A 23,294-nucleotide genomic window follows, 5' to 3' on the forward strand; every position below is an offset into this window, starting at 1 on the left:
GTGTATACGGGATGGTTTCCTGGACCAATATGTCGAGGAAGCAACTAGAGATCAGGCCATCTTAGACTGGGTATTATGTAATGAGAAAGGATTAATTAGCAATCTTGTTGTGCGAGGCCCATTGGGGAGGCGCGGTCATAATATGTTGGAATTCTTCATTCAAATGGAGAGTGAAGTAGTTGACTCAGAGACTAGGGTCCTGAATTTAAATAAAGGAAACGACAATGGTATGAGACACGAGTTGGCTAGGATGGATTGGGGAATGTTACTTAAAGGGTTGACGGTGGACAGGCAATGGCAAATATTTAATGATCGCATAGATAAACTACAGAATTTGTTCATCCCTGTTTGGCATAAAAATAAAACAAAAACTGACTGTAAAAGCTTTTATAGATATGTGAAGAGAAAAAGATTGGTGAAGTCAAGCGTAGGTCCCTAGCAGTTAGAATCGGGGAATTTATAATGGGTAACAAAGAAATGGCAGACCAACTAAATACATATTTTGGTTCTGTCTTCACAAAGGAGGACACAAATAACCTCCCAGAGATGCCGGGGAACATAGGGAGGAGGAACTGATGAAAGGGAGGAACTGAAAGAAATCAGTATTTGTAGGGAAATGGTGTTAGGGAAATTGATGGGATTGAAGGCTGATAAATCCCCAGGGCCTGATAATCTACATCCTAGGGTACTTAAGGAAGTGGCCCTAGAAATAGTAGATGCATTGCTGATCATCTTCCAACATTCGATGGAATCTGGAACAGTACCCATGGATTGGAAGGTAGCTAATGTAACCCCACTATTCAAAAAAGGTGGTAGAGAGAAAACAGGGAATTACAGACCGGTAAGCCTGACATCGGTAGTGGGGAAAATGCTAGAGTCCATTAAAAAAGATGTAATAGCAGAGCACTTGGAAAGCAGTGACAGGATCGGACAAAGTCAACATGGATTCACAAAAGGTAAATCGTGCTTGACTAATATACTGGATTTTTTTGAGGATGTAACTGGTAAAATAGATAAGGGAGAACCAGTGGATGTGGTGTATCTGGACTTTCAGAAGGCCTCTGATAAGGTCCCGCATAAGAGATTATGTGTAAAGTTAAGGCACATTGGATTGGGGGCAAGGTATTGACTTGGATAGAGAACTGGTTGGCAGACAGAAAGCAAAGAGTTGGAATAAACGGGTCTTTTTCTGAGTGGCAGGCAGTGACTAGTGGGGTACCGCAGGGATCGGTCCTTGGACCCCAGCTATTCACAATATATATTAATGATCTAGACAAGGGAACGAGATGTAATATCTCCAAATTTGCAGACGACACAAAGCTGGGTGGGCGTGTGTGCTGTGAGGAGGATGTCGAGAAACTCCAGGATGATTTGGACAGGTTGGGTGATTGGGCAGAAGCATGGCAGATGCAATATAACGTGGATAAATGTGAGGTTATCCACTTTGGTGGCAAAAACAGGAAAGACAGATTATTATCTAAATGGCAATAGATTGGGAGAAGGGGAAGTGCAACGCGACCTGGGTGTCCTTGTGCACCAGTCGCTGAAGGTAAGCATGTAGGTGCAGCAGGTGGTTAAGAAGGCAAATGGTATGTTGGCCTTCGTAGCGAGAGGGTTTGAGTACAGGAACAAGGATGTCTTGCTGCAGTTGTACAGGGCCTTGGTGAGACCACATCTTGAGTATTGTGTGCAGTTTTGGTCACCTTATCTGAGGAAGGATGTTCTTGCCATGGAAGCAGTTCAGCGAAGATTCACCAGGCTGATACCTGGGATGGCAGGAATGACGTATGAGGAAAGATTGGGTCGATTGGGCTTGAACTTGCTGGAGTTTAGAAGAATAAGAGGTGAACTCATTCAAACTGATAACATTTTGACAGGACTGGACAGACTAGATGCAGGAAGGATGTTCCCGATGGTCGGGGAGTCCAGAACCAGGGGACACAGTCTAAGGATAAAGGGTAGGCCATTTAGGACAGAAATGAGGAGGAATTTCTTCACCCAGAGAGTGGGGAACCTGTGGAACTCTCTAGCACAGAAGGCGGTGGAGGCCAGTTCATTAAATATATTCAAGAAGGAGTTGGATATATTTCTTAAGGCTAAAGGGATCAAGGGGTATGGGGAGAAAGCAGGGACCGGGTACTGAATTTGGATGATCAGCCATGATCGCATTGAATGGTGGAGCAGGCTCGAGGGGCCGAATGGCCTGCTCCTGCTCCTATCTTCCATGTTTCTATGTTTCTAAAAAAGGTGACTCAACCGTGGATAACAAGGGAAATTAGGGATAGCATAAGATCCAATGAGAGGACATATAATTTGGCCAGAAAAAGCAGCAAACCTGAGGATTGGGAGCAGTTTAGGATTCAGCAAAGGAGGACAAAAGGATTACTTAAGAGGGGGAAAATAGATTATGAGAGTAAGCTTGCAGGGAACATAAAAACTGACTGTAAAAGCTTCTATAGATATGTGAAGAGAAAAAGATTGGTGAAGTCAAGCGTAGGTCCCTTGCAGTCAGAATCAGGGGAATCTATAATGGGGAACATGAAATTGCAGACCAATTAAATACATACTTTGGTTCTATCTTCACAAAGGAGGACACAAATACCCTCCCAGAGATGTCGGGGAACATACGGTCTAATGAGGGGAGGAACTGAAATAAATCAGTATTTGTAGGGAAATGGTGTTAGGGAAATTGACGGGATTGAAGGCCGATAAATCCCCAGGGCCTGATAATCTACATCCTAGGGAACTTAAGGAAGTGGCCCTAGAAATAGTAGATGCATTGCTGGTCATCTTCCAAAATTCTATAGACTCTGGAACAGTTCCCATGGATTGGAGGGTAGCTAATGTAACCCCACTATTTAAAAAAGGTGGTAGAGAGAAAATGGGGAATTATAGATCGATAAGTCTGACATCGGTAGTGGGGAAAATGCTAGAGTCCATTAAAAAAGATGTAATAGCAGAGCACTTGGAAAACAGTGACAGGATCGGACAAAGTCAACATGGATTTACAAAAGGTAAATCATGCTTGACTAATCTACTGGAATTTTTTGAGGATGTAACTGATAGAATAGATAAGGTCCTGCATAAGAGATTGGCGTGTAAAGTTAAAGCACATGGGATTGGGGGTAAGGTACTGTCTTGGATAGAGAACTGGTTGGCAGACAGGAAGCAAAGAGTTAGAATAAACGTGTCTTTTTCCGAGTGGCAGGCAGTGACTAGTGGGCTACCGCAGGGATCGGTGCTAGGACCCCAGCTATTCACAATATATATAAATGATCTATACAAGGGAACTAGATGTAATATCTCCAAGTTTGCAGACGACACAAAGCTGGGTGGGCATGTGTGCTGTGAGGAGGATGCAGAGAAACTCCAGTATGATTTGGACAGGTTGGGTGATTGGGCAGATGCATGGCAAATGCAGTATAATGTGGATAAATGCGAGGTTATCCACTTCGGTGGCAAAAACAGGAAGATAGATTATTATCTGAATGGCAATAAATTGGGAAAAGGGCAAGTGCAATGAGACCTGGGTGTCCTTGTGCACCAGTCGCTGAAGGTAAGCATGCAGGTGCAGCAGGCGGTTAAGAAGGCAAATGTTATGTTGGCCTTCATAGCGAGAGGATTCGAGTACAGGATCAAGGATGTCTTGCTGCAGTTGTATAGGGCATTGGTGAGACAGCATCTTGAGTAATGTGAGCAGTTTTGGTCGCCTTATCTGAGGAAGGATGTTCTTGCCATGGAGAGAGTGCAGCGAAGATTCACCAGACTGACACCTGGGATGGCAGGAATGACGTGTGAGGAGGGATTGGGTCAATTAGGCTTATATTCGCTAGAGTTTAGAAGAATGAGAGGGGATCTCATTGAAACTTATAAAATTCTAACAGGACTAGACAGACTAGATGCAGGAAGGATGTTCCCGATGGCGGGGGAGTCCAGAATCAGGGGTCACAGTCTAAGGATAAGGGGTAAACCATTTAGGACTGAGATGAGGAGGGATTTTTTCACCCAGAGAGTGGTGAACCTGTGGAATTCTCTGCCACACAGGGCAGTTGAGGCCAATTCATTAAGTATATTCAAGAAGGAGTTGGATATATTTCTTGAGGCTAAAGGGATCAAGAGATATGGGGAGAAAGCAGGGACAGGGTACTGAATTTGGATGATCAGCCATGATCTCATTAAATGGCAGAGCAGGCTCGAGGGGCCGAATGGCCTACCTGCTCCTATCTTCGATGTTTCTATGATTCTATTTGGTCCCCTCATCCAAATCATTGCTATAGATTGTGATTAGCTGAGGCCCAAGCACTGATCCTTGCGGTACCCCACTAGTTACAGCCTGCCAACCCAAAAATGACCCGTTTATTCCTATTCTCTGTTTTCTGTCCGTTAACCAAGCCTCAATCCATGCTAGTATATTACCCCGAATTCCATGAACCCTAATTTTGTTTAATAACATCTGGTGTGGCAGTTTACCTAATGCCTTCTGAAAATCCAAATACACCACAGGGGGCACGGTGGCAAGGGGGGCACGGTGGCATAGTGGTTAGCACTGTTGCCTCACAGCGCCAGGGACCCGGGTTCAAATCTGGCCTCGGGCGACTGTCTGTGTGGAGTTTGCACATTCTCCCTGTGTCTGCGTGGGTTTCCTCCGGGTGCTCCGGTTTCCTCCCACAGTCCAAAGATGTGCAGGTTAGGTTGATTTGGCTATGATAAATTGACCCTTAGTGTTAGGGGATTAAATACATGGGGTTACGGGGATAGGGTGGGATATGTGTCGGTGCAGGCTCGATGGGCCGAAATGGCCTCTATCTGCACTGTGGGGTTTCTGTGATTCTGTGATCCACTGGTTCCCCCCTCATCTGTTCTGCTAGGTACTCTCAGAAAACTCTAACAGGTTCGTCAAACACGATTTCCCTTTCATAAATCCGTGTTGACTCTGCCCAGTCCTATTATTATTTTCTAAGTGCCCTGTTATCACATCCTTAATAATAGATTCTAGCATTTTCCCTACTACTGATGTCCTCATTCCCACCAGACCCTTGGTTCTCCAATATTTCCGGGAGGCTGTTTGCCTTTTTTTCCATGAAGACAGACACAAAGGCCACGATTTTTCCGGCGCTCAGTGAGGCGGGTCAGAGGATAAAGTCCTGTTGATTGACAGTAGGTCCCGAACCCGCCATCAACATGCCTCCAAACAGCCTTCCCAAGTGTCGGGTCCCCGATTTCCGAATGGACCCGACACCTAGCGGCAGGAAATGGATTAAAGGCAATTACCTGCCTATTAACAGGTACTTGTCAGTAGAGTTCAGCCTGTTTTTTGATTTTCTCACTTCTGGGTCAGGTTTCATGATGTCCGGACTCCACGCCAGGTAAGTGTGGCGTGTTGTGAGTCTAGTGTAATGTTAGTTAAAAGGTGAAGGATGCAATTTGTGGTGTGGTTCGAAGGATGCAATGTTGCACATGGTGTGTTTCAGAGCAAAGAAAATGTTGGTTATTGCATTTTTAAAACATATACAGATTTCTTTAGCTTGCAAGTTTTTAAATCGAACTATATGTTCAGTGCCACCTCATTGGGAAAACCTCTCTAACCAGTGACAGGTCGCTTCTGTCATCTCACCTGCAGCTGCCATCTATTCCAACATATGGAGGGAGTCATTGGAGAGCCTGGGTGCAACAGTTCACCTTTGTGCAGTGATTGTCAGTGTTTTCAGCACCTCAATGCTGTCAAAAACTGAGAAATCAACTGTCAAAATAAAATTGTGCATGGTCCCTTTAAGGAAACCGGTAGATGACGTGTCATCAGATGACATCATCAGACCCATTTCCTGTTAAGCAGGGCGGGCAGGTCAATCAGGGGAAAATCACATCTTTGGTGCGGAGGCAGCTGGGGACGCGACCGGAACCCGGAAACCAGCTGACCCTCACCCATCCCGACACTGAATGCAAAATCGCGGCCAAAGTATTTGTTGAATTTCTCTGCCATTTTCATATTGCCCATTATAATTTCTCCTGTCTCAGCCTGTAAGGGACCCATGTTTACTTTCGCAAGTCTTTTCCTTTTTACATACCTATAGAAGCATTTACACTCCGTTTTTATGTCTCTCGCGAGTTTACTCTCATATACAATTTTCCCTTTCTTTATCAATTTCTTGGTCCTCCTTTGCTGAATTCTATAATCCTACCAATCCTCAGGCTTACTACTCTCTTTGGCAACATTGTAAGCCTCTTCCGTTAATCTAATACTATCTTTAATTTCTCTTGTTAGCTACAGTTGGACCATTTTACCCCGTGGTGTTTTTATTCCTTAAGGGAATGTATATTCGTTGCGAATTATGAATTATTTCTTTAAATGTTTGCCATTGCTTTTCTACTGTCATATCTTTTAATCTAGTTTCCCAACCTACCTTAGCCAACTCGCCCCTCATACCTGCATAGCCATTTGCTTTGTTCAGGTTTAGGACCCTAGTTTTGGACTTAACTAAATCACTCTTAAACTCAACGTAAAATTCTATCATATTATGATCACTGCTCCCCTTTTACTGGGGCACAGCTTCTTTAGCTCGGTGGTGGAACAGCGTGATCAGCCAGTGGTAAAGCTCATGCACAGTGTCCAGCAATGGTCGTGTGACAGATCTCGTGGTGCAAGATAGTTTGGCCAAAAGGTCAATGCAGACAACTCAATACCAGCCAGGCTGTACCTGCAAACTTCGTAAGATGCCAGATACTTCATTCTTAATTTTTTCGTTGAATCGTCAAGTGTTGCAGTTACAAATATTTGGGAATCATTTCTCCGTCTTAGTTGCACAATGCTGGCAGGGTAAGTACTTAAATGACTTTTTCCCTGAGTCTCCATTGTCCCGCTGTGCATTCTGGTAGTGGAACTCAGATAAATCACAAACTGGCCTCAGCTTGGCTGAAAAGTAGCTTGAAAGGCCCGTTTTCCAGCCAATCAGCGCTCAGGACGAATAATTGACTGGCCATGACTACAATGAGAACAGGTCAAGTTTAACCATAGAAACATAGAAGATTGAAGCACAGAAGAAAACCATTTGGCCTATTGTGTCTGTACTGGCTCTTTGCTAGACCCATTCACAACTAATCCCACTGCCCCACAATCTCCCCATAGGTGTCTTCCTCTGCTTCAGATATTTATCCAATTTTCTCTTAAAAGGTGCAGTGGTCTCTGCCTTAATCATTCCCTGTGGCTAAGCATTCAATGCTCCAACATCGCCCTATGGAAAGAAATTCTCCTTAATCTCGTTCTGACCATTTTAAGTTGATGACCCCTCAATCACTGATTACGCAACCAGAAGAATTAACCTTTATCTCTTCACTATCAAAATGCTTCATAATTTTAAATAACCTCTATTCAATCTCTTCTTATCCTTCTCTGCTCCAGTGGAAATACTCACAGTATCTTGAGTCTCTCCTCATAACTATACTTTCTCTTCCCTGGCATCATCCTGGTGAATCTACAATGTAAGCACTCTATGACTTTAATGCCCTTTCTATAATGGGGTGCCCAAAACTGCTCACAGTACTCTAACTGTAGTCTAATCAATCTATTGTATAAATTCATCATTACTTCTTTACTCGTGTACTCTATGCTCCTATATAAAAAATCTAAAATTCTACTGGTCTTTTTTACTCCAAAATTAAAGTGTCACTACCCAAAAGCTTTTCTCATCATCAGCCCTGGGAGTGAAATGATGCTCTGATGGCATAAACTTGATAACACTGTAAAGACTGAGAACTCTCCCACTGCTACCGAACATTCCGAAGGGGCTAAATAGTTGGAACATATCAAGATAGTGCATGTTAGAAGTTTTGTGTCTGCCTTAGCTAGTCTCTCAGCTACAATGGTGCTGACCACTCCCATAAGCTTACTGAGTGTCTTACATTTGGCTGTGAGCCCAATATCTAGTTATACGATGCGTAGCCCAGTAGTGTAACAATAGGAGCCCCTTATGAACTGAACTGGATTTCATATCTTTCACAAGTGCCCTCATGTGAGCTTTTCCAATCTTTTCGAAGGCAGACTGAGAAATACTTGGTAAGGCGAGGCCAGATACAAATCATGAAGCTGTTTATTTCAGAGCAAGTGACCTTGCAGAGTTAGAGGCAAAGCAAATTCCACTCAATCTCACTTTTCAAATACATGAGAAAAAAGTAATAAACTATGAGCCTTGTCCCTTTCATGGACTGACTTGCTTGTTTTTGGAAGACTATTTTATTTGATATAAACAGAAGAAATAGGAGCAGGAGTACAGCCCCTCGAGCCTGCTCCGCCATTCCATAAGATCATGGCTGAGCTTCTACATCTTCGACATCAATCCTGCCCTAGCCCCATATTCCTTGTTTCCCTCAGTGCCCCAAAATCTATCATTCTCAGTCTTGAACATTCTCAACAACTGAGCATCTTCATCCACTGGCAGCCAGAATGGGCGGATAGTGAACTGGCGGAATTTAAATGAGTTTCCAGAGTTGGAATAGCCCTGAATTTGGTATATGACAGAAGAACATTGATATATAACGATATTCTAAAAATAGCCTGTATTTCATTCACACATCTGGGCCAATAGATGGAACCTTTATTAGCGACAGAGTGCTTCACCTCAGTAATAAGGAGGACAACAGAACCACACTTTGTCTCAAGCAAAACCTGTGGTCCAGACCACCCTGCCAAAGAGGAGGTGTGATGGTGGCTCACAGCAGTCAGATTGAATGGAGAGAAAATAGAGCAAAATGAAAAGGAAGGGTGAAGCAAAAAAGAAAAGATAGAAATAAATTTCAGAACAAGAAAGGGATTCTGAAAAAATGTAACCATCAGAGGAAATAATGGGGGTGAAATTGGTTTTCGGCGATAGCTTAAACTGGGCAATAGTGAACTGCTGGCTCGTTTTATACCCCGCCCGATTTATTTTCTGTTGACTTCAATGCGGTACAAATTCAGGCTGGGTGTAAAACAAGCTTCCGATTCACTATGGCCCGTTTTCCACGATCACCTCATTTCAATTTCCCCCCAATATATTTTAATGCTTAAAGTTTTTGTTTGAAGAACCAAATTAAACATCATGACAATTGATACAAAACCGAGAATCAGAAGATTTAACAATATTCTCCCTGCTGTAATAGTATCAGGTCCACAGAATTCATGATTTATTCAAACATCTTCAGTTACCATATATAAGTATCACTTACTTTCTGCATATCCTCGTATGTCACAAACAATATGTCCAGTTCATCCTTGTGGCTATACCAGTCTCTGATGTGGTCAAACCAAGATCCATAAAACACTTAAAAGATAAATAAGTGTGGTGAGTAAACAGTACTACAGAGCACCTTTACTGCAAAGAAGCATAATTTCCATGTTTGTTCCGATCCATAACCACTTCAAATTTTGCTACAGCTTTTCCTTTAAAAAGATTGCAAGCATAGATGTACAAAAGACAAAATGGCCTAGAAATTGACTATAGCCCCATTTGGGGCGCCAGCCTCGTCAGGGCGCTAAAAGTAGTGCCCCGGAAGCATTTGCGGCCGCCCGCCGGAAATTCAGTTGGAGCGCCCCAAAGTGAAGCGCGGCGCTACTGGAGGTGCCCCGCATCCCTCTGGGGCGCTGTGACTGAATATTGCTGCGCAACGTGCCGCAGCGCCACACGCTGCGGCACGTCGCGCTGCGGTACTGCAGGCCTTCCTCCCCTTCTTAAAGGGGAGGGGCCTTGTTCTGCGCGATCTGGGGCCCAGCTGGGCCCCCGAGGATCGCGAGTGCTGGCAAAAGAGCCTGGCACTGAGGAGAAGTGCCGGGCTCTTGGAACGCAGCCGGCACTCCACGGGGGTGGGTGGGGGGGGGTCAGGAGGCCAGGGACGGGAGCGCAGAGAGGTGCTGGCAGGCGGCCAACAACAAAAATGGCCGCCCCGCATCTCTCCTTTAATTTGCGCCTCTACCGCCGCAGGTAGGCCCCCCTGATCCGGTCGCACATAGCGTCCGGCGGTAAATCAGGGGGCGCTTCCTAATATCGTGGCCGGGGTGTCAGCGGGGCGCTGCACACACCGATGACATCATCGGTAGCGGCGCAGCGCTAACGCCTAACGCCACCATTAGCGTCCCGCAGAATTTAGCGGGAGGCGTGGCCAGTGGCTTGTGACCCACTTAGCGCCCTCTTAAGGCGCTAACAGGTGGCACAGCCACCTGAATTTCTAGGCCAACGGCTCTATTTGTGCATATGTCAATTTTCCATTTGCACATAAATGGTCAGTGCCCAGCGTACATTTGATTTACATGGTGCCCCACAGCAGACCACAAAGATGCTGCAAATTTCTATGACTTTTGAAATGTAGGTGTAAACTATATACTTGAGCATTGATCTTTTGCTGTATATGTAACTTGTGCAACATTAGACAGCAGGATTGTAAACTCAGTTTCACTTACAAAGTATGGAACGGAACCTTTTTCTATGGTAGTCTAGTTGTAGGTTACATTTATGCCCTCTGCTGATGTTGGAAGGATTATTGATCCACGATGAGGGCAATTCTTAGTGTAGTGGTAAAGGTGCACCAATGCTCCCGAGTGATGTAGTGGGGATATGTTTATGATACCTGATGGTTTGTAGAAGCCGCAGTGCTAGTCCACAATTCCATACCCAAATTTTAGGAGCTCCTATGCAAAGGGGTGATGTCAGGTAGGACTCCTTCATGCAAAGGCTAGTGGAAATCTGGAACTCTCCCCCAAAAAACAGTTGAGGCTGGGGGTTCAATTGAAAATTTCAAAACTGAAATTGATAGATTTTTTTAGTCAAGGGTATTAAGGGTATGGAACCAAGGTGAGTAGATGGAGTAAAGATACAGATCAGCCATGATCTAATTGAATGGCGGAACAGGCTTGAGGGGCAGAATGGCTGACTCCTGTTCTTATGTAAAGCCCCAAAACACAAATATTTATCTTTACTACAGGGAGATATAAAACCTCACTAAAAATATTCAAAATGAGCTTATATAAATCCATTAAATATATAGCACTAATGTCTTTTAACTGTTCTGTACGCATATAAGGTTATTTCCAAAATATAAATAATCTTAAATGATCCGACAATTTTCAGCAAAATATTAGCACAAGTAATATTTTTGGTAAGAGCTGAGCAAAACTGTGTAAAAAATTACCATTTCCTTCAGCAAATTGCTCCAGAAAGTGCTGAAAATCCTTTGGCGTCTTCAAGAAATGACCGTATTTGTGAAAGTGATAGTATGACACAATCACATCCTTGGGATTTCTGGCAACATAAATGATCTGGGTTGGGAAATAAATACAAGGACAGCAAATTCAGGTGCCGTGGATTTAGTTCAGTCCATACTGGGCCACAACCTACCCAAACAATTGAATTTATCTATTTGTCTCAACATTTTCTCCACTCTTGCTCCATTCTTTCTATTTTGATTCTGTATTTCTCTCCATTTTCTTATTTTAACTGATTTGTCTATCTGTTTACAGAATGTATGCCCCAACTTCCTCCTATCTTATAGAATTGACACATTGCATGGGGGATTACAATCAGGCCTTTGAAAGTAAGAAAGAACACTAAGCCTGTAAAGTCCACGCCTCAATAATACACGGACTTCGGGAGAACAGTTTAACAGGTACTTTACTGAACAAGAGGCAGCTTGAAACTGAAACTACAGAAGCCTGCTAGGGCCTTTTATGCAGGGGTGGTCACTGCCGGTACTGCAGTCTAAGACCAGTTATTCCCTTAAAGGTACATACACAACAATTCCTCCCCTTTTAGATAAACAGTACATAACATTCATTTAACAACTAAATAATAACTAATTACAATTACAATTTCCTCAGCAATATATACATCAACTGAAATAGTCATTTATAAGTTCAGTCTTTGAAGAGGCTTCCTGATCCGGACTGGATAGCGCCTTTCTCGAGTATCCTGTTCTGGCGGTGGAGTCAATTCTGGCTCATTGTCATTGGTTGGTTCGTCAGCTTCCAATACCCCTGCTTCTGAGGTAGACGCAATCTGTACTTCGGGCTCGTTACCAGGTGCACATGCTTGTGGTACAGGTTTGGCTTGTTCCTGTGACTCTAGAATCTTGTCAGCATGGCGTCTCACGATGCTCTCTCCAACGTCCACTGTGTACATTAGTGGTCCCTGCTGTGTGCATAGCGTGCCTGGCTGCCATTTTTCTGTTCGGTAGTCGCGGGCCAAGACTGGTTGCCCTATCTTGAAGCTCCTGGTTGGCTTCTCATTTATGTGCTGGAACTGCTTATCCTCAACATCTCGTCTTATGTTTGGTTTGAGCAAATCCAAGCGACATCTTAGTCTCTGGTTGAAAAACAGTACGGCTGGAGTTTGGTTGGTTACTGCATGTGTCGCATTCCGGTAAGCAAACAGGAAGTTATCCACCTTGTGTTGCAGTGGTATGTCATCATTATACATTGCCTTTATGGCCTTTTTAAAGGTCTGAATAAACCTCTCAGCCAATCCATTTGTGGCTGGATGATATGGGGCAGATGTGTAATGTTTCACCCCATTATTCTTCAGGAACCTCCGGAAATCCTCAGACACAAACTGTGGGCCATTGTCGGAACAGATCTGTTCTGGTAACCCATTCCTGGCGAAGATGGTCCTTAGGACTGCAATAGTTTTCTCCGTGGTGGTGGAGGACATTTTAATGACCTCTGGCCATTTCGAATGGGCGTCCACAGCGATTAGAAACATTGAGTCCATAAATGGACCAGCGAAATCAATGTGTACCCGTTGCCATGGAGATGAGGGCCACTCCCATGGATGTAGCGGGGCCTGTGGCGGAGCGTTTTGGACCTTCTGGCATCCTGTGCATCTCTTGGTCATATCCTCGATTTCTTTATTGATTCCCGGCCACCACACAAACGCCCTGGCTAGGCTCTTCATTTTTACCCCTCCCAGATGACCCTCGTGAAGCTCATTGAGTACTCTATCTCTCAACTTGGGTGGAATTACCACTCGGGATCCACACATCAAGGTTCACACTGACAGCTGTTCCCTCCTTGGCGAGAATGCTGGCAACAGTGAGTCGCCATATGCTGGCCATCCCTTCACAGTCAAATCATAGACCCGAGAGAGTGTCGGGTCATGTCGGGTCATTTCGGGTTTCCTTCTCAATACTTGCGTTTGTAACAGGCAAACATTCGACTATGGTCGCATGGAATATCTCCACAGGGTCCACTGCAGATGCTTCTTCTGCCATAGGCAACGGTAGGTGCGACAGCCCATCAGCGTTTCCATGTTGTTTCGTACCTTTGTACTCTATGTTCTACTGATGTGCCCCTAGAAAAAGTGACCATCTTTGCAGCCGTTGCGCCGTCATCACCGGAACACCCTTCTTTGGGTTAAAAATTGAGACCAGGGGTTGATGATCAGTCAGTAGGGTGAATTTCTGCCCGTGCAGATAGTGATTGAACTTCTTCACCCCCCACACCAGGCTGAGGGCCTCCCTGTCAATCTGGGCATAGTTACGCTCGGCTGAGGTTAGCGAGCGTGATGCAAAGGCTATTGGCCTCTCTGAACCGTCACGGAATTTGTGTGACAGCACCGCTCCAATGCCGTAAGGTGATGCATCACATGCCAACGGAATTGGTAGTGTTGGGTTGTAGTGGGCCAATACGTCTTTTGAAGTGATTTGGCATTTACATTCCTGAAAGGCACGCTTACACTCATCACTCCATTTCCATGTTACACCAGTTTGAAGGAGGGCGTTCAGTGGGTGCAGAATTGTAGATAAATTCGGCACGAACTTATGGTAGTAGTTCACCAACCCGAGGAACGACCTCAGTTGCGACACATTTTCTGGTGCTGGAGCCTTGACTACAGCCTCAATCTTGTCCGGCGACTTATGCAACCCTTCCTCATCAATCATGTGGCCACAATACGAGATTTGTCTCCTGAAGAACTCGCATTTGGGATGGTTGGCTCGTAGCGCATATTTCTGCAATCTCGTGAGCACCTGTTCCAGGTTGGCAAGGTGTCAAGGTGTTCATTGTCATTTTCGCCCATAACCAGGATGTCGTCCAAATAACACTGGGTCCCCGGGATCCCTTGCAGGGCTTGTTCCATTGCCCTCTGCCACATAGCCGGGGCCGATGCTACCCCAAATACCAGTCGATTGTACTGGTAAAGGCCTTTGTGAGTGTTTATCGTGAGGTATTTCCTAGATGCTTCTTCCACCTCCATTTGTAGATACGCTTGAGCCAGGTCAATTTTTGTAAAGTGTTTCCCTCCAGATAGTGAGGCGAAAATATCTTCTATCCGCGGAAGCGGATACTGTACTGTGTGCAGGACTGGGTTCACAGTCACCTTGATGTCCCCACAGATGCGAACCTTCCTTGGCTCCCCAGGCGTGCTGCTCAATGCTTTCTTCATTACAGGAACGATGGGTGTGGCCCACTCGCTCCAGTCCACCTGAGACAGCACCCCCGAACGCTCCAGACTCTCCAGTTCAGCTTCCACAGCTGGGCGTATCGCGTATGGCACCGGTCTGGCCTTGAAAAATTTTGGGGTTGCGTTATCCTCAATCTTTATGGTTGCCTTTACTCCTTTTAGAGTCCCAAGTCCTTGTTGGAACACCTCTTCCGCGTCAGATAGAATTTGTGACAGACGTCCAGGTGCGACGTCATCATCTTTTTTGTCAGTCACAGTTAGTGCCAGAATGGAATGCCAATCCAATTGTAGTCTTCGGATCCATTCACGTCCCAATAATGGTGGCCCTCCATCTCGTAGTATATACATGTATAGTTTCTGTGTTTCCTTTCCGTTATATTCAACTGGCACCCTTATTTTTCCTCTGGGGTAGACCTTTTGCCCCGTGTATGTCTTCAATACAATGGACGTGTCCTTTAAGGGTATGTGTGAGAATAGCCGCTCATAGTCTCATCGATTCATGACAGTTAGGGCTGATCCTGTGTCCAATTCCATCTTCACTGGGGACCCTGCTATCATGAGGGTGACCCAAATGGTTCGGTGATCTTCTTTTGCGATCATGTTGTGTAATTTTAAACAACTTAGTCGCCTGCTCCCGGAGTCCTTATCACTCTCCTGATCTTCGGAACTACTATCTGTCAGTTTCTTTACTTTCCTGTACTGTTCCTTAGTAGTTCTTGTCATGTTGGTCTTCTTTCCCGACCTGCAGACTCTTGCTATATGTCCCATTTTCCCGCATTGCCTGCATATTTTGTCTTTAAACCAGCAGTCCTTCTGCTCATGGGTTGTTCTGCCGCAGCGATAGCACTTTTCGGCTCCATACGCCATTTCGTTAGCGCTGTATTCTTGTGGTTTCTGTTGTATTTCCGCAGCTCCCCGTGCTGCTGCTTCGTAGGATACTGCCACGCTGAAAGCCTGTTCTAGCGTCAGGTCCTTTTTTGAAAGTAGTCGTTTCTGGGTTCCTTCACTCTGGAGCCCGCAGACACACTTATCCCGTAAGGTGTCTGCCAGTCCTGCTCCGAACTGGCAGTGCTTCGATAACTTGCGTAGTTCCGTAAGATAGTCAGCATTGCTCTCATCTTTGTGCAGATTTCTTTTATGGAACTTGAATCTTTCTGCTATCAGCAGTGGTGTAGGGCTTAGGTGTTCCTGTAAGATATGAACAATCTCCTCAAAACTTTTCTCCATTGGTTTAGCTGGGGTAATTAAATTCCGCAATAGGCCGTACGTACTCGCACCCATCAGATTTAATAATACCGACGCCCTCTTTCCATCAGCCACCTCATTTGCCTTGCAGTACACTTCAATTCTTTCCACATACGTGGTTCAGTCTTCTACCTCGTTGTCGAAAGCAGTGATACTGCCACTTTTCGGCACCTTGGGCGATTTAAAATGGCACCTCCCGCGCTTTTGCTTCTTCCCCAATGGAATAAAATGGCGCCTCCTGCGCTTTTGCTTCTTCCCCAACGGGATAAAATGGCGCCTCCCGCGCTTTTGCTTCTTCCCCTTACTGCCACGCTGCTCCTAGCGTTCTACGGGGTAATGGCGGCGACCCGCAGCTTCGGCGCGTCTCGCTTTCCTTCCCCCCGTTTGGTTTCTCCGCTGTCCTGTTCTCGAGCACCGACCATGCCCTGTGCGCTCCACCCTCTCTCTCTTGTTTTCTTTCCCGGCGACGCTGCGCGGCCCGATTTGTAGAGCCGCTCGATCGAGCTTGAGCCCGCCGCAGTCTGGAAAGGTCAGCGCGCTACCTGCTACCAGCACAATTCGCTGGAACCACAGTCTCTCCCGCAATTCTCCAAACACCGATGGATTCTTTGGGCGGTTGCCCTCGGTCGACGCCCGTTGCTCAGACTACGACCTTCCAGGACTTTCCTTTCAGGCGAGATCCCTGTGAGATGATGCCACACTGCAGGTGAGTTCGAACTTACTCGTCGCCACTGTAAAGTCCGCGCCTCAATAATACATGGACTTCGGGAGGACAGTTTAACAGGTACTTTACTGAACAAGAGGCAGCTTGAAACTGAAACTACAGAAGCCTGCTAGGGCCTTTTATACAGGGGTGGTCACTGCCGGTACTGCAGTCTAAGACCAGTTATTCCCTTAAAGGTACATACACAACAAAGCCCGTTCACAAGATCACCAGGTACTTATGGATCAGGAAGGCCCTCTTAATTCATCCATCCATAAACCTACAGCATCCAACTGATTCCAGTGTTTCTTTCTAGTTATTTTCTGTCTTTGTATGAAAAGCACTTCCTGTTATCAGCCCCAAATTTATCTTTTATTATTTTGAACTTGTGGCCCCTTGTCCAACTCTCAATTTAATTTAAGGTAGCATTCAGGATTTATCTTCTCGATTCCCTTGACTATTTTATATTCCACTTAAAAGCCTGCTTTCCAAGCTGAAAAAGGCAATCTCTCCAGCCTGTACTCATAATGTAGTCCTCTGCCAATAGGGATCAGTCTCATGGCTCTTCATTGCCTATTCACATATTTTGTCCAGTTTATTCTATGATATCTCAGATTCCTCCCCCATTCCACTCCTCCACCTAATTTGGTATTGTCAGCAAATGTGATCAATTTGCATTGAGTTTCTGAATCCAATTCATTGTTTGAATTAGGTACAGTAATCGTCCGAACACCGAGCTCTGGGGCACCCCACTCAGTACTCCCACACCCCACCTAGACATTTTTTTTCATTCGTTCACGGGATGTGGGTGTCACTAGCAAGGCCAGCATTTATTGCCCATCCCTAATTGTCCTTGAGAAGATGGTGCTGAGCTGTCTTCTTGAACAGCTGGTATACATCTTTGTAGCGGTTTTTGATGCCACTGTGTGGCTTGCTGGGCCAATTCAGAGGGCAGTTAGGAGTCAACCACATTAATGTGTGTCTGGAGATACATATAGGCCAGACCGGGTAAGGACAGCAGATTTCCTTCCCTAAAGGACATTAGTGAACCGGATGGGTTTTTACGACAATCCGGTAGTTTCATGGTCACCGTTACTAGCTCTTTTTTTATTCCACATTTATTTAATTAACTGAATTTAAATTCCCCAGCTGCCGTGGTGGGATTTGAATTCTGGATCATTAGTCCAGGTCTCTGAATTACTAGTCCAGTAGCATAATCACTATGCTACCGTTCCCCTCAACAAGACTTCTCTAACAAGTACCCATTCTTTTCTATACTTCAACCTATTTCTTACTCATTACATAAGAACATATGAAATAGGAGCAGGGGTGGGCCATTCGGCCCTTCAAGCATGCTCCGCCATTCAAGAAAATCATGGCTGATCTTCTACCTCAACTCCACCTTCCCTCTATGGCAAGTATATGCTTCCTTAGGTAAGGAGACCAAAACTGTACACAATACTCCAGCTGTGGTCTCACCAGGGCCCTATATAACTGCAGTAAGACGTCTTTACTCTTATACTCAAATCCTCTTGTAATAAAGGTCAACATACCATTTGCTTTCCTAGTTACTTGCTGTACCTGCATGTTAACTTTCATTGATTCGTGTACAATGACACCCAGGTGCCTCTGAATACCAACATTTCCCAATCTCTCACCATTTAAAAAATATTTGCCTTTTCCATTTTTCCTACCAAAGTGGATAACTCCACATTTCTCCACATTATATTCCATCTGCCATGTTCTTGCCCACTCATTTAACCTGTCTGTATCCCTCTGCAGCCTCTTTGTGTCCTCCTCACAACTTACTTATCCACCTAGCTTTGTATCGTCAGCAAACTTGGATAAATTACTCTCAGTCCCCATTCTCAAGCTCTACCCTGAATCTCAGTTAGCATGACGATCGATCTGTATAGGAGCGAACCACTGGGCAGCAGTGAGATCAGTAATCTACAATCCAGACCCTGCAGCCTATCAGATTTCTAACCCAAAGAGAGCCCTTAACCTTCGGACTCACACAGATACGAGCTCACCAGTGTAACTGGCACTTTTAGTGCGCTCCTCGTCATTCCAAAAGACGTAAAAAACAACTTCCCACACTCCACCTTATTTCAGGTTCCCAATTGAATTACTAGATTTATTCTTAATCATTTTAACAAGTAAAAGCACAGACATGTCAGCACAATTTTACATAACTCTCAGGCTTTTCATAACGCACTCTGTTTTTTGCACCACAAATCTCTCTGTCCCTCCATAGAACCATAGGGGGGGAAATTGGCTTGCGCCCCAAAGGCTAACTTCGCCAGGGCGCTACTATTAGCACCCCTGCTCCTGAAATTCAATGGTAGTGCCCCAAGCAGGAGGCAGGGCGCTCCTGGAAGTGCTCCCCCTCCCTCTTGGGGCGCTCTCATGGATTATCGCAGCGCTACGTGCAGCAGCGCCACGCTCGCCGGCACATAGTGCCGCGGTACTGCAGGCCTCCCTCTCCTGATTAAAGGGGAGGGGCCTAGCACAGCACGCACGGTGATGACCTGGTAACTACAGGCCAGTCAGTCTAACGTCACTGGTGTATAAGTTAACACGAATTTCGCAGGAGGTGTTAGCGGCGCCGCGCCCGGGCGCTAGTTGCTATGCGCCCTCGGGGCACTAACGGGAGGCGCAAAGCAAGCGAATTTTTCCCCCGTAGTATTTTCCAGCACAGAAAGAGACCATTTGGCCTGTCGTGCCTATTCCGAAACTTTGAAAGAGCTGTCCAATTAGTCCAACACCCCAGCTTTTTCCCCATAATCCTCTTCAAGTACCTGTCCAATTGCCTTTTGAAAATATCAATGGAATCTGCTTCCACCACCCTTTCAAGTAGTGCGTTCCAGATCTTAACAATCCTCTGTGTGAAAAAAATTCTCCTCATTTCCCCTCTAGCTCTTTTTCCAATTATTTTAAATCTGTGACCTCTGCTAACTGACCTACTTGCCAGAGGAAACATCTACTTGCTCTATCAAAGGCCCTCACAATTCTGAATATCACTATTAGGTCTCCCCTTAACCTTCTCTGCTCTAAGGAGAACAAGGCCAGCTTCTCCAATCTCTCCACATAACTGAACTCCTTCATCCCTGGTATAATCCTGGTAAACCTCCTCTTTACCCTCTCCAATGCCTTGACACCATTCCTAAAGTGTGGTGTCCAGAATTGTACACAATACTCCAGCTGAGGCCCAATTGGTAATTTGTAAAGGTTTAGCATGACTTCCTTGTTTTTATATTCAGTGCCCCTATTTACAAAACCAAGTATCCCATATGCTTTTTATCCGCCTGATCAACTTGCCCTGCCACGTTCAAAGATTTGTGAATATGCATCCCCAGGTCCTTCCGCTCTTGCACCCCCTCATAATAGTACCTTTTACATTATACTGCCTTGCCATGTTGTTCCTCCCAAAGAGCATCACTTCAAACTTATCTGCATTAGATTGTATCTGCCATGTGTCTGCCCATTTCATCAGTCTGTCTATGTCCTCCTGACTATTTACTAAATTGCAAAGTTTTGTATCATCAGCAAACTTTGAAACTGTACTCCCTCTACCCAAGTCCAAGTCATTTATATATAACAAGAAAAGCAATTGTCCTAATACCGACCCCGGGGGACCCCGCTGTATACTTTAACCTAGTCAGAGAAATATCCATTCCCCACTACTCTCTGCCTCCTATTCCTTAGCCAAAGCTACCACCGACCCTTTAATACCATGTGCTTCTATTTTCTAAATAATTCTGTTATGTAGCACTTTATCAAATGCCTTTTGAATGTCCATTTATACAGCATCTACTGCACTACCTTCATCAATACCCTCTGTTACTTCATCAAAGAACTCAATCAGGTTAGTCAGCCACAATTTGCCTTTAACAAAACTGTGCTGGCTGACCCTCATTAACCATGTTTCTCCAAGTGTGAATTAATTTTGTCCTTGACAATGGTCTCTAGTAGTTTATCCACCAGTGATGTTAGACTGACTGGCCTATAGTTACCAGGTTTATCCCTCTCCCCCCTTTTTTGAATACAAGTGTAACATTTGAAATCCTCCAGTCCTCTGGCACCACCCCCATATACAAGGAGGATTGGAAGATTGTGGTCAGAGTTTCTGCTACCTCCACCCTTGCTTTCCTCAGCAACTGAGGATGCATCCCATCTGGACCGGGTGACTTGTTAACTTTGAGTGATGCCAACCTATTTAGCAACTTCTATATCTATTTTTATCCTATCCAATATCTCGATGCCCTCCCCCTCTACTACGAAATTAACTTCATCCTCTTCTTTTGTGAAGACAGATGTAAAGTCATCATTCAGCCATGCCATTTCTGTCCTAATTGGTCCCACCGTTCCTTTAACTATCTTTTTACTTTTAATATGTTTATAAAAGATTATTGGATGCCCTTTTATTTCACCCACTGATCTTTTCTCATATTATCTCTTTTACTTTCTTTTTCAATTTCCCCCTGCACTCTCTGTATACTGCCTGGTTTTCTATTGCATTCTGTACCGGACATTTGTCAGAAACCTCCTATTTCTGTTTTATTTTAACCTCTATTTCCTTTGTCACCCAGGGAGCTCTAGCTTTGGATGCCCCATCTTTCCTCACATGAATATGCTTGGTTTGTACTAGAACCATCTCCATCTTGAAGGCTTGCCATTGCTCAATTACTGTTTTCCTGGCCAATCTTTGTTTCCAGTCCACTTGTGCAAGATCCCTTCTCAAATCACTGGTACACCGGCTCACTGTCTTTTACATGGTACATTTAATGCACGGGCCCTTAAATTTAAAGGAACAGGAGGCACAGAACAAAACGCCACTTACTTGGAACATTGGTTCTGGAGTTCCCACATGGCACAGGATGTACATGCGATGGGCCTCAGCTGTCCTGCCATGTTAGCTAACAGTTGTTTAAAATTGTTTGTTTAGCTTCAAGGCTATTTAACTGTTTAACTAATAGTAAAACAAAGAATAACCAATAAATAAAACACTACCCACTATAAATACTAACCACTAAAAAAAAACTAATCACACTAACCACTAAACAAAATACTTAAACTAACTTATCACTAACCATCAAAATCACTCACCAAGAAACTAAATAATTACCTGTCACTTACCCCCACCACTCCTCGTGTTGTGACGTCGCTTTTTGATTTTTCAGTCTATTTCAGACTCTAACGCCACGATGGTTCCCAGTGAATCTCGGTGTTGCACCTGTCTTCTTTTTGTTCTCATTTCCCCCAGCAGTCCCAAGCCTGGTGCTTATAAATCCTGTTTCTCGTAAGTGGCTCAGAGCTTAAGTGAGTTCAATATTGACATAAAAATGCTGGCCTGTCTTGCAGACAGATGGGCCAATTCTAATTGGCCAAAATTCAAGTTCATGGTCTCAAAATGGAGTTGATTTACTTAATGCAAGCGGCCGCCATTTTGAAAGGGGTCTTCCCTCGGGCAGCTGTTGGCAGCGGTAGGCTTCTTTACTTTGCAAATCAAGTTCCTATGATGTAGCTAAGATCCTGATTACAATTTTAAGGGACACGTGGGCGGGGAGTGTGTACTGTGCATCAGGCGGCATCAGGACGGCCACTTGGCGCCCATAGCTCGCCGGTTCTATTTAAATTAGGCCCAGACCCCCAGAATGGGCAGCCGACCGGAGTTAGAAGCTACACGAATGGGCAAATATTTCAACTTCGGTGGGGGTGTAAAATGGGCAGTAGAGGATGGGCAGCTTGTTATAGGCCCTGCACAATTTTCCTAACCGTTGACTTAGAAGTTGTAAGTCTGAGGCTCAAGAACAATATACTCTGGAGGAATTGCCACCTTGCCATTGCTTTTAATTTGTACAAGGAAAATAAAATATATGTACAAGGCTACCCCAATGTAAATTTATACATGGCAACTGAACCTGTCATACTGAGGGAGTGCCCAGCAACACAGACTTGGTTGAGGCTGCTGTCTCTCAAGGCAACCATAGAGGTAACATTGATCAACTCTAGAAATAGCCACAGTAGTGTGATAATTATAGGTTTTAGTTATTCCAGCAGAAAATATATCACATTGACTAAAGAAATATCACCAATATGCTGCTAGAACATTGTAGCAACAGTACGATCAGAGTTTGTTTTCTGCACATTTGAACCAGATAATAATTCAAAAAAATGTAACCATTGCTGAAAAATATATTGGTCAATATAGCTACAGGTAACAATATGCAATATCAACGTATCGAGCAACTCTTATTATGTTCCAGTTCCATTTAAAGTTTGGTAAAAACACACCTTGATCATTTTGTTTTTCACGGTATTTGGAGCCATGTGGTAGTTCAAGTGTGTTGTCAACAGCTGATAGCCAGTGGAGCCTGGCTTGAATCTGGCAGACTCCACCCATGGAGCTCTTTCATAGAGGATTTTGTCTTTTACAGAATCAATATTGCCACTGGTTAAAATCAGACTTGTGATCTGCTGCATCCAAATAGTTCCTGAATCAAAGGGCATAAAATAATTACTGGTAAAAGCAGGTTGGAAAATGGTACTTTACTTTCTCAAAGTTGCTGAGAGGAACTTCTTCTTCAAGTCTATGATGTCATTTCTTTTTAACTTTATGAATAAGATTTCTGTGAGTTTCATTATTAATAGCAATATCGTCACAAAAGCAGCATCTCTGTGGTTACAAGGGGAGACTGTTTCATGCTTTGTGCCAGTGGTGCACATGTGCACTCAATGCAGGAAGATCAGAATACTTGGGGAATGTTTTCTTTCATTCATTCACGATATGTGGGCATCGCTAGAAAGGCCAGCATTTATTGCCCATCCCTAATTGCCCTTGAGAAGGTGGTGGTGAGCCGCCTTCTTGAACCGCTGCAGTCCGTGTGGTGAAGTTACTCCCACAGTAGGGGGGGAGTTCCAGGATT

At 44.6% G+C, this 23,294-nt stretch overlaps 1 protein-coding gene across 1 annotated transcript in view; it reads right to left on the reverse strand.

Moving 5' to 3' along the window:
• The window catches only part of LOC147103233 (amine sulfotransferase-like), an 80,333-nt gene that overhangs the window by 9,255 nt on the left and 47,784 nt on the right, over positions 1 to 23,294 (reverse strand). Inside the window, exons 3-5 of the mRNA XM_085962675.1 lie at positions 22,663 to 22,862; positions 11,155 to 11,281; positions 9,199 to 9,293 (exon numbers count right to left, since the gene is read on the reverse strand). Coding sequence (XP_085818801.1) covers positions 9,199 to 9,293; positions 11,155 to 11,281; positions 22,663 to 22,862 — 422 coding nt within the window. The remainder of the gene's footprint in view (positions 1 to 9,198; positions 9,294 to 11,154; positions 11,282 to 22,662; positions 22,863 to 23,294) is intronic.

Source organism: Somniosus microcephalus, chromosome 20, assembly GCF_052327205.1.
Source record: "Somniosus microcephalus isolate GS21.2 chromosome 20, FLI_Smic_1.0, whole genome shotgun sequence".
NCBI lineage: Eukaryota > Metazoa > Chordata > Chondrichthyes > Squaliformes > Somniosidae > Somniosus > Somniosus microcephalus.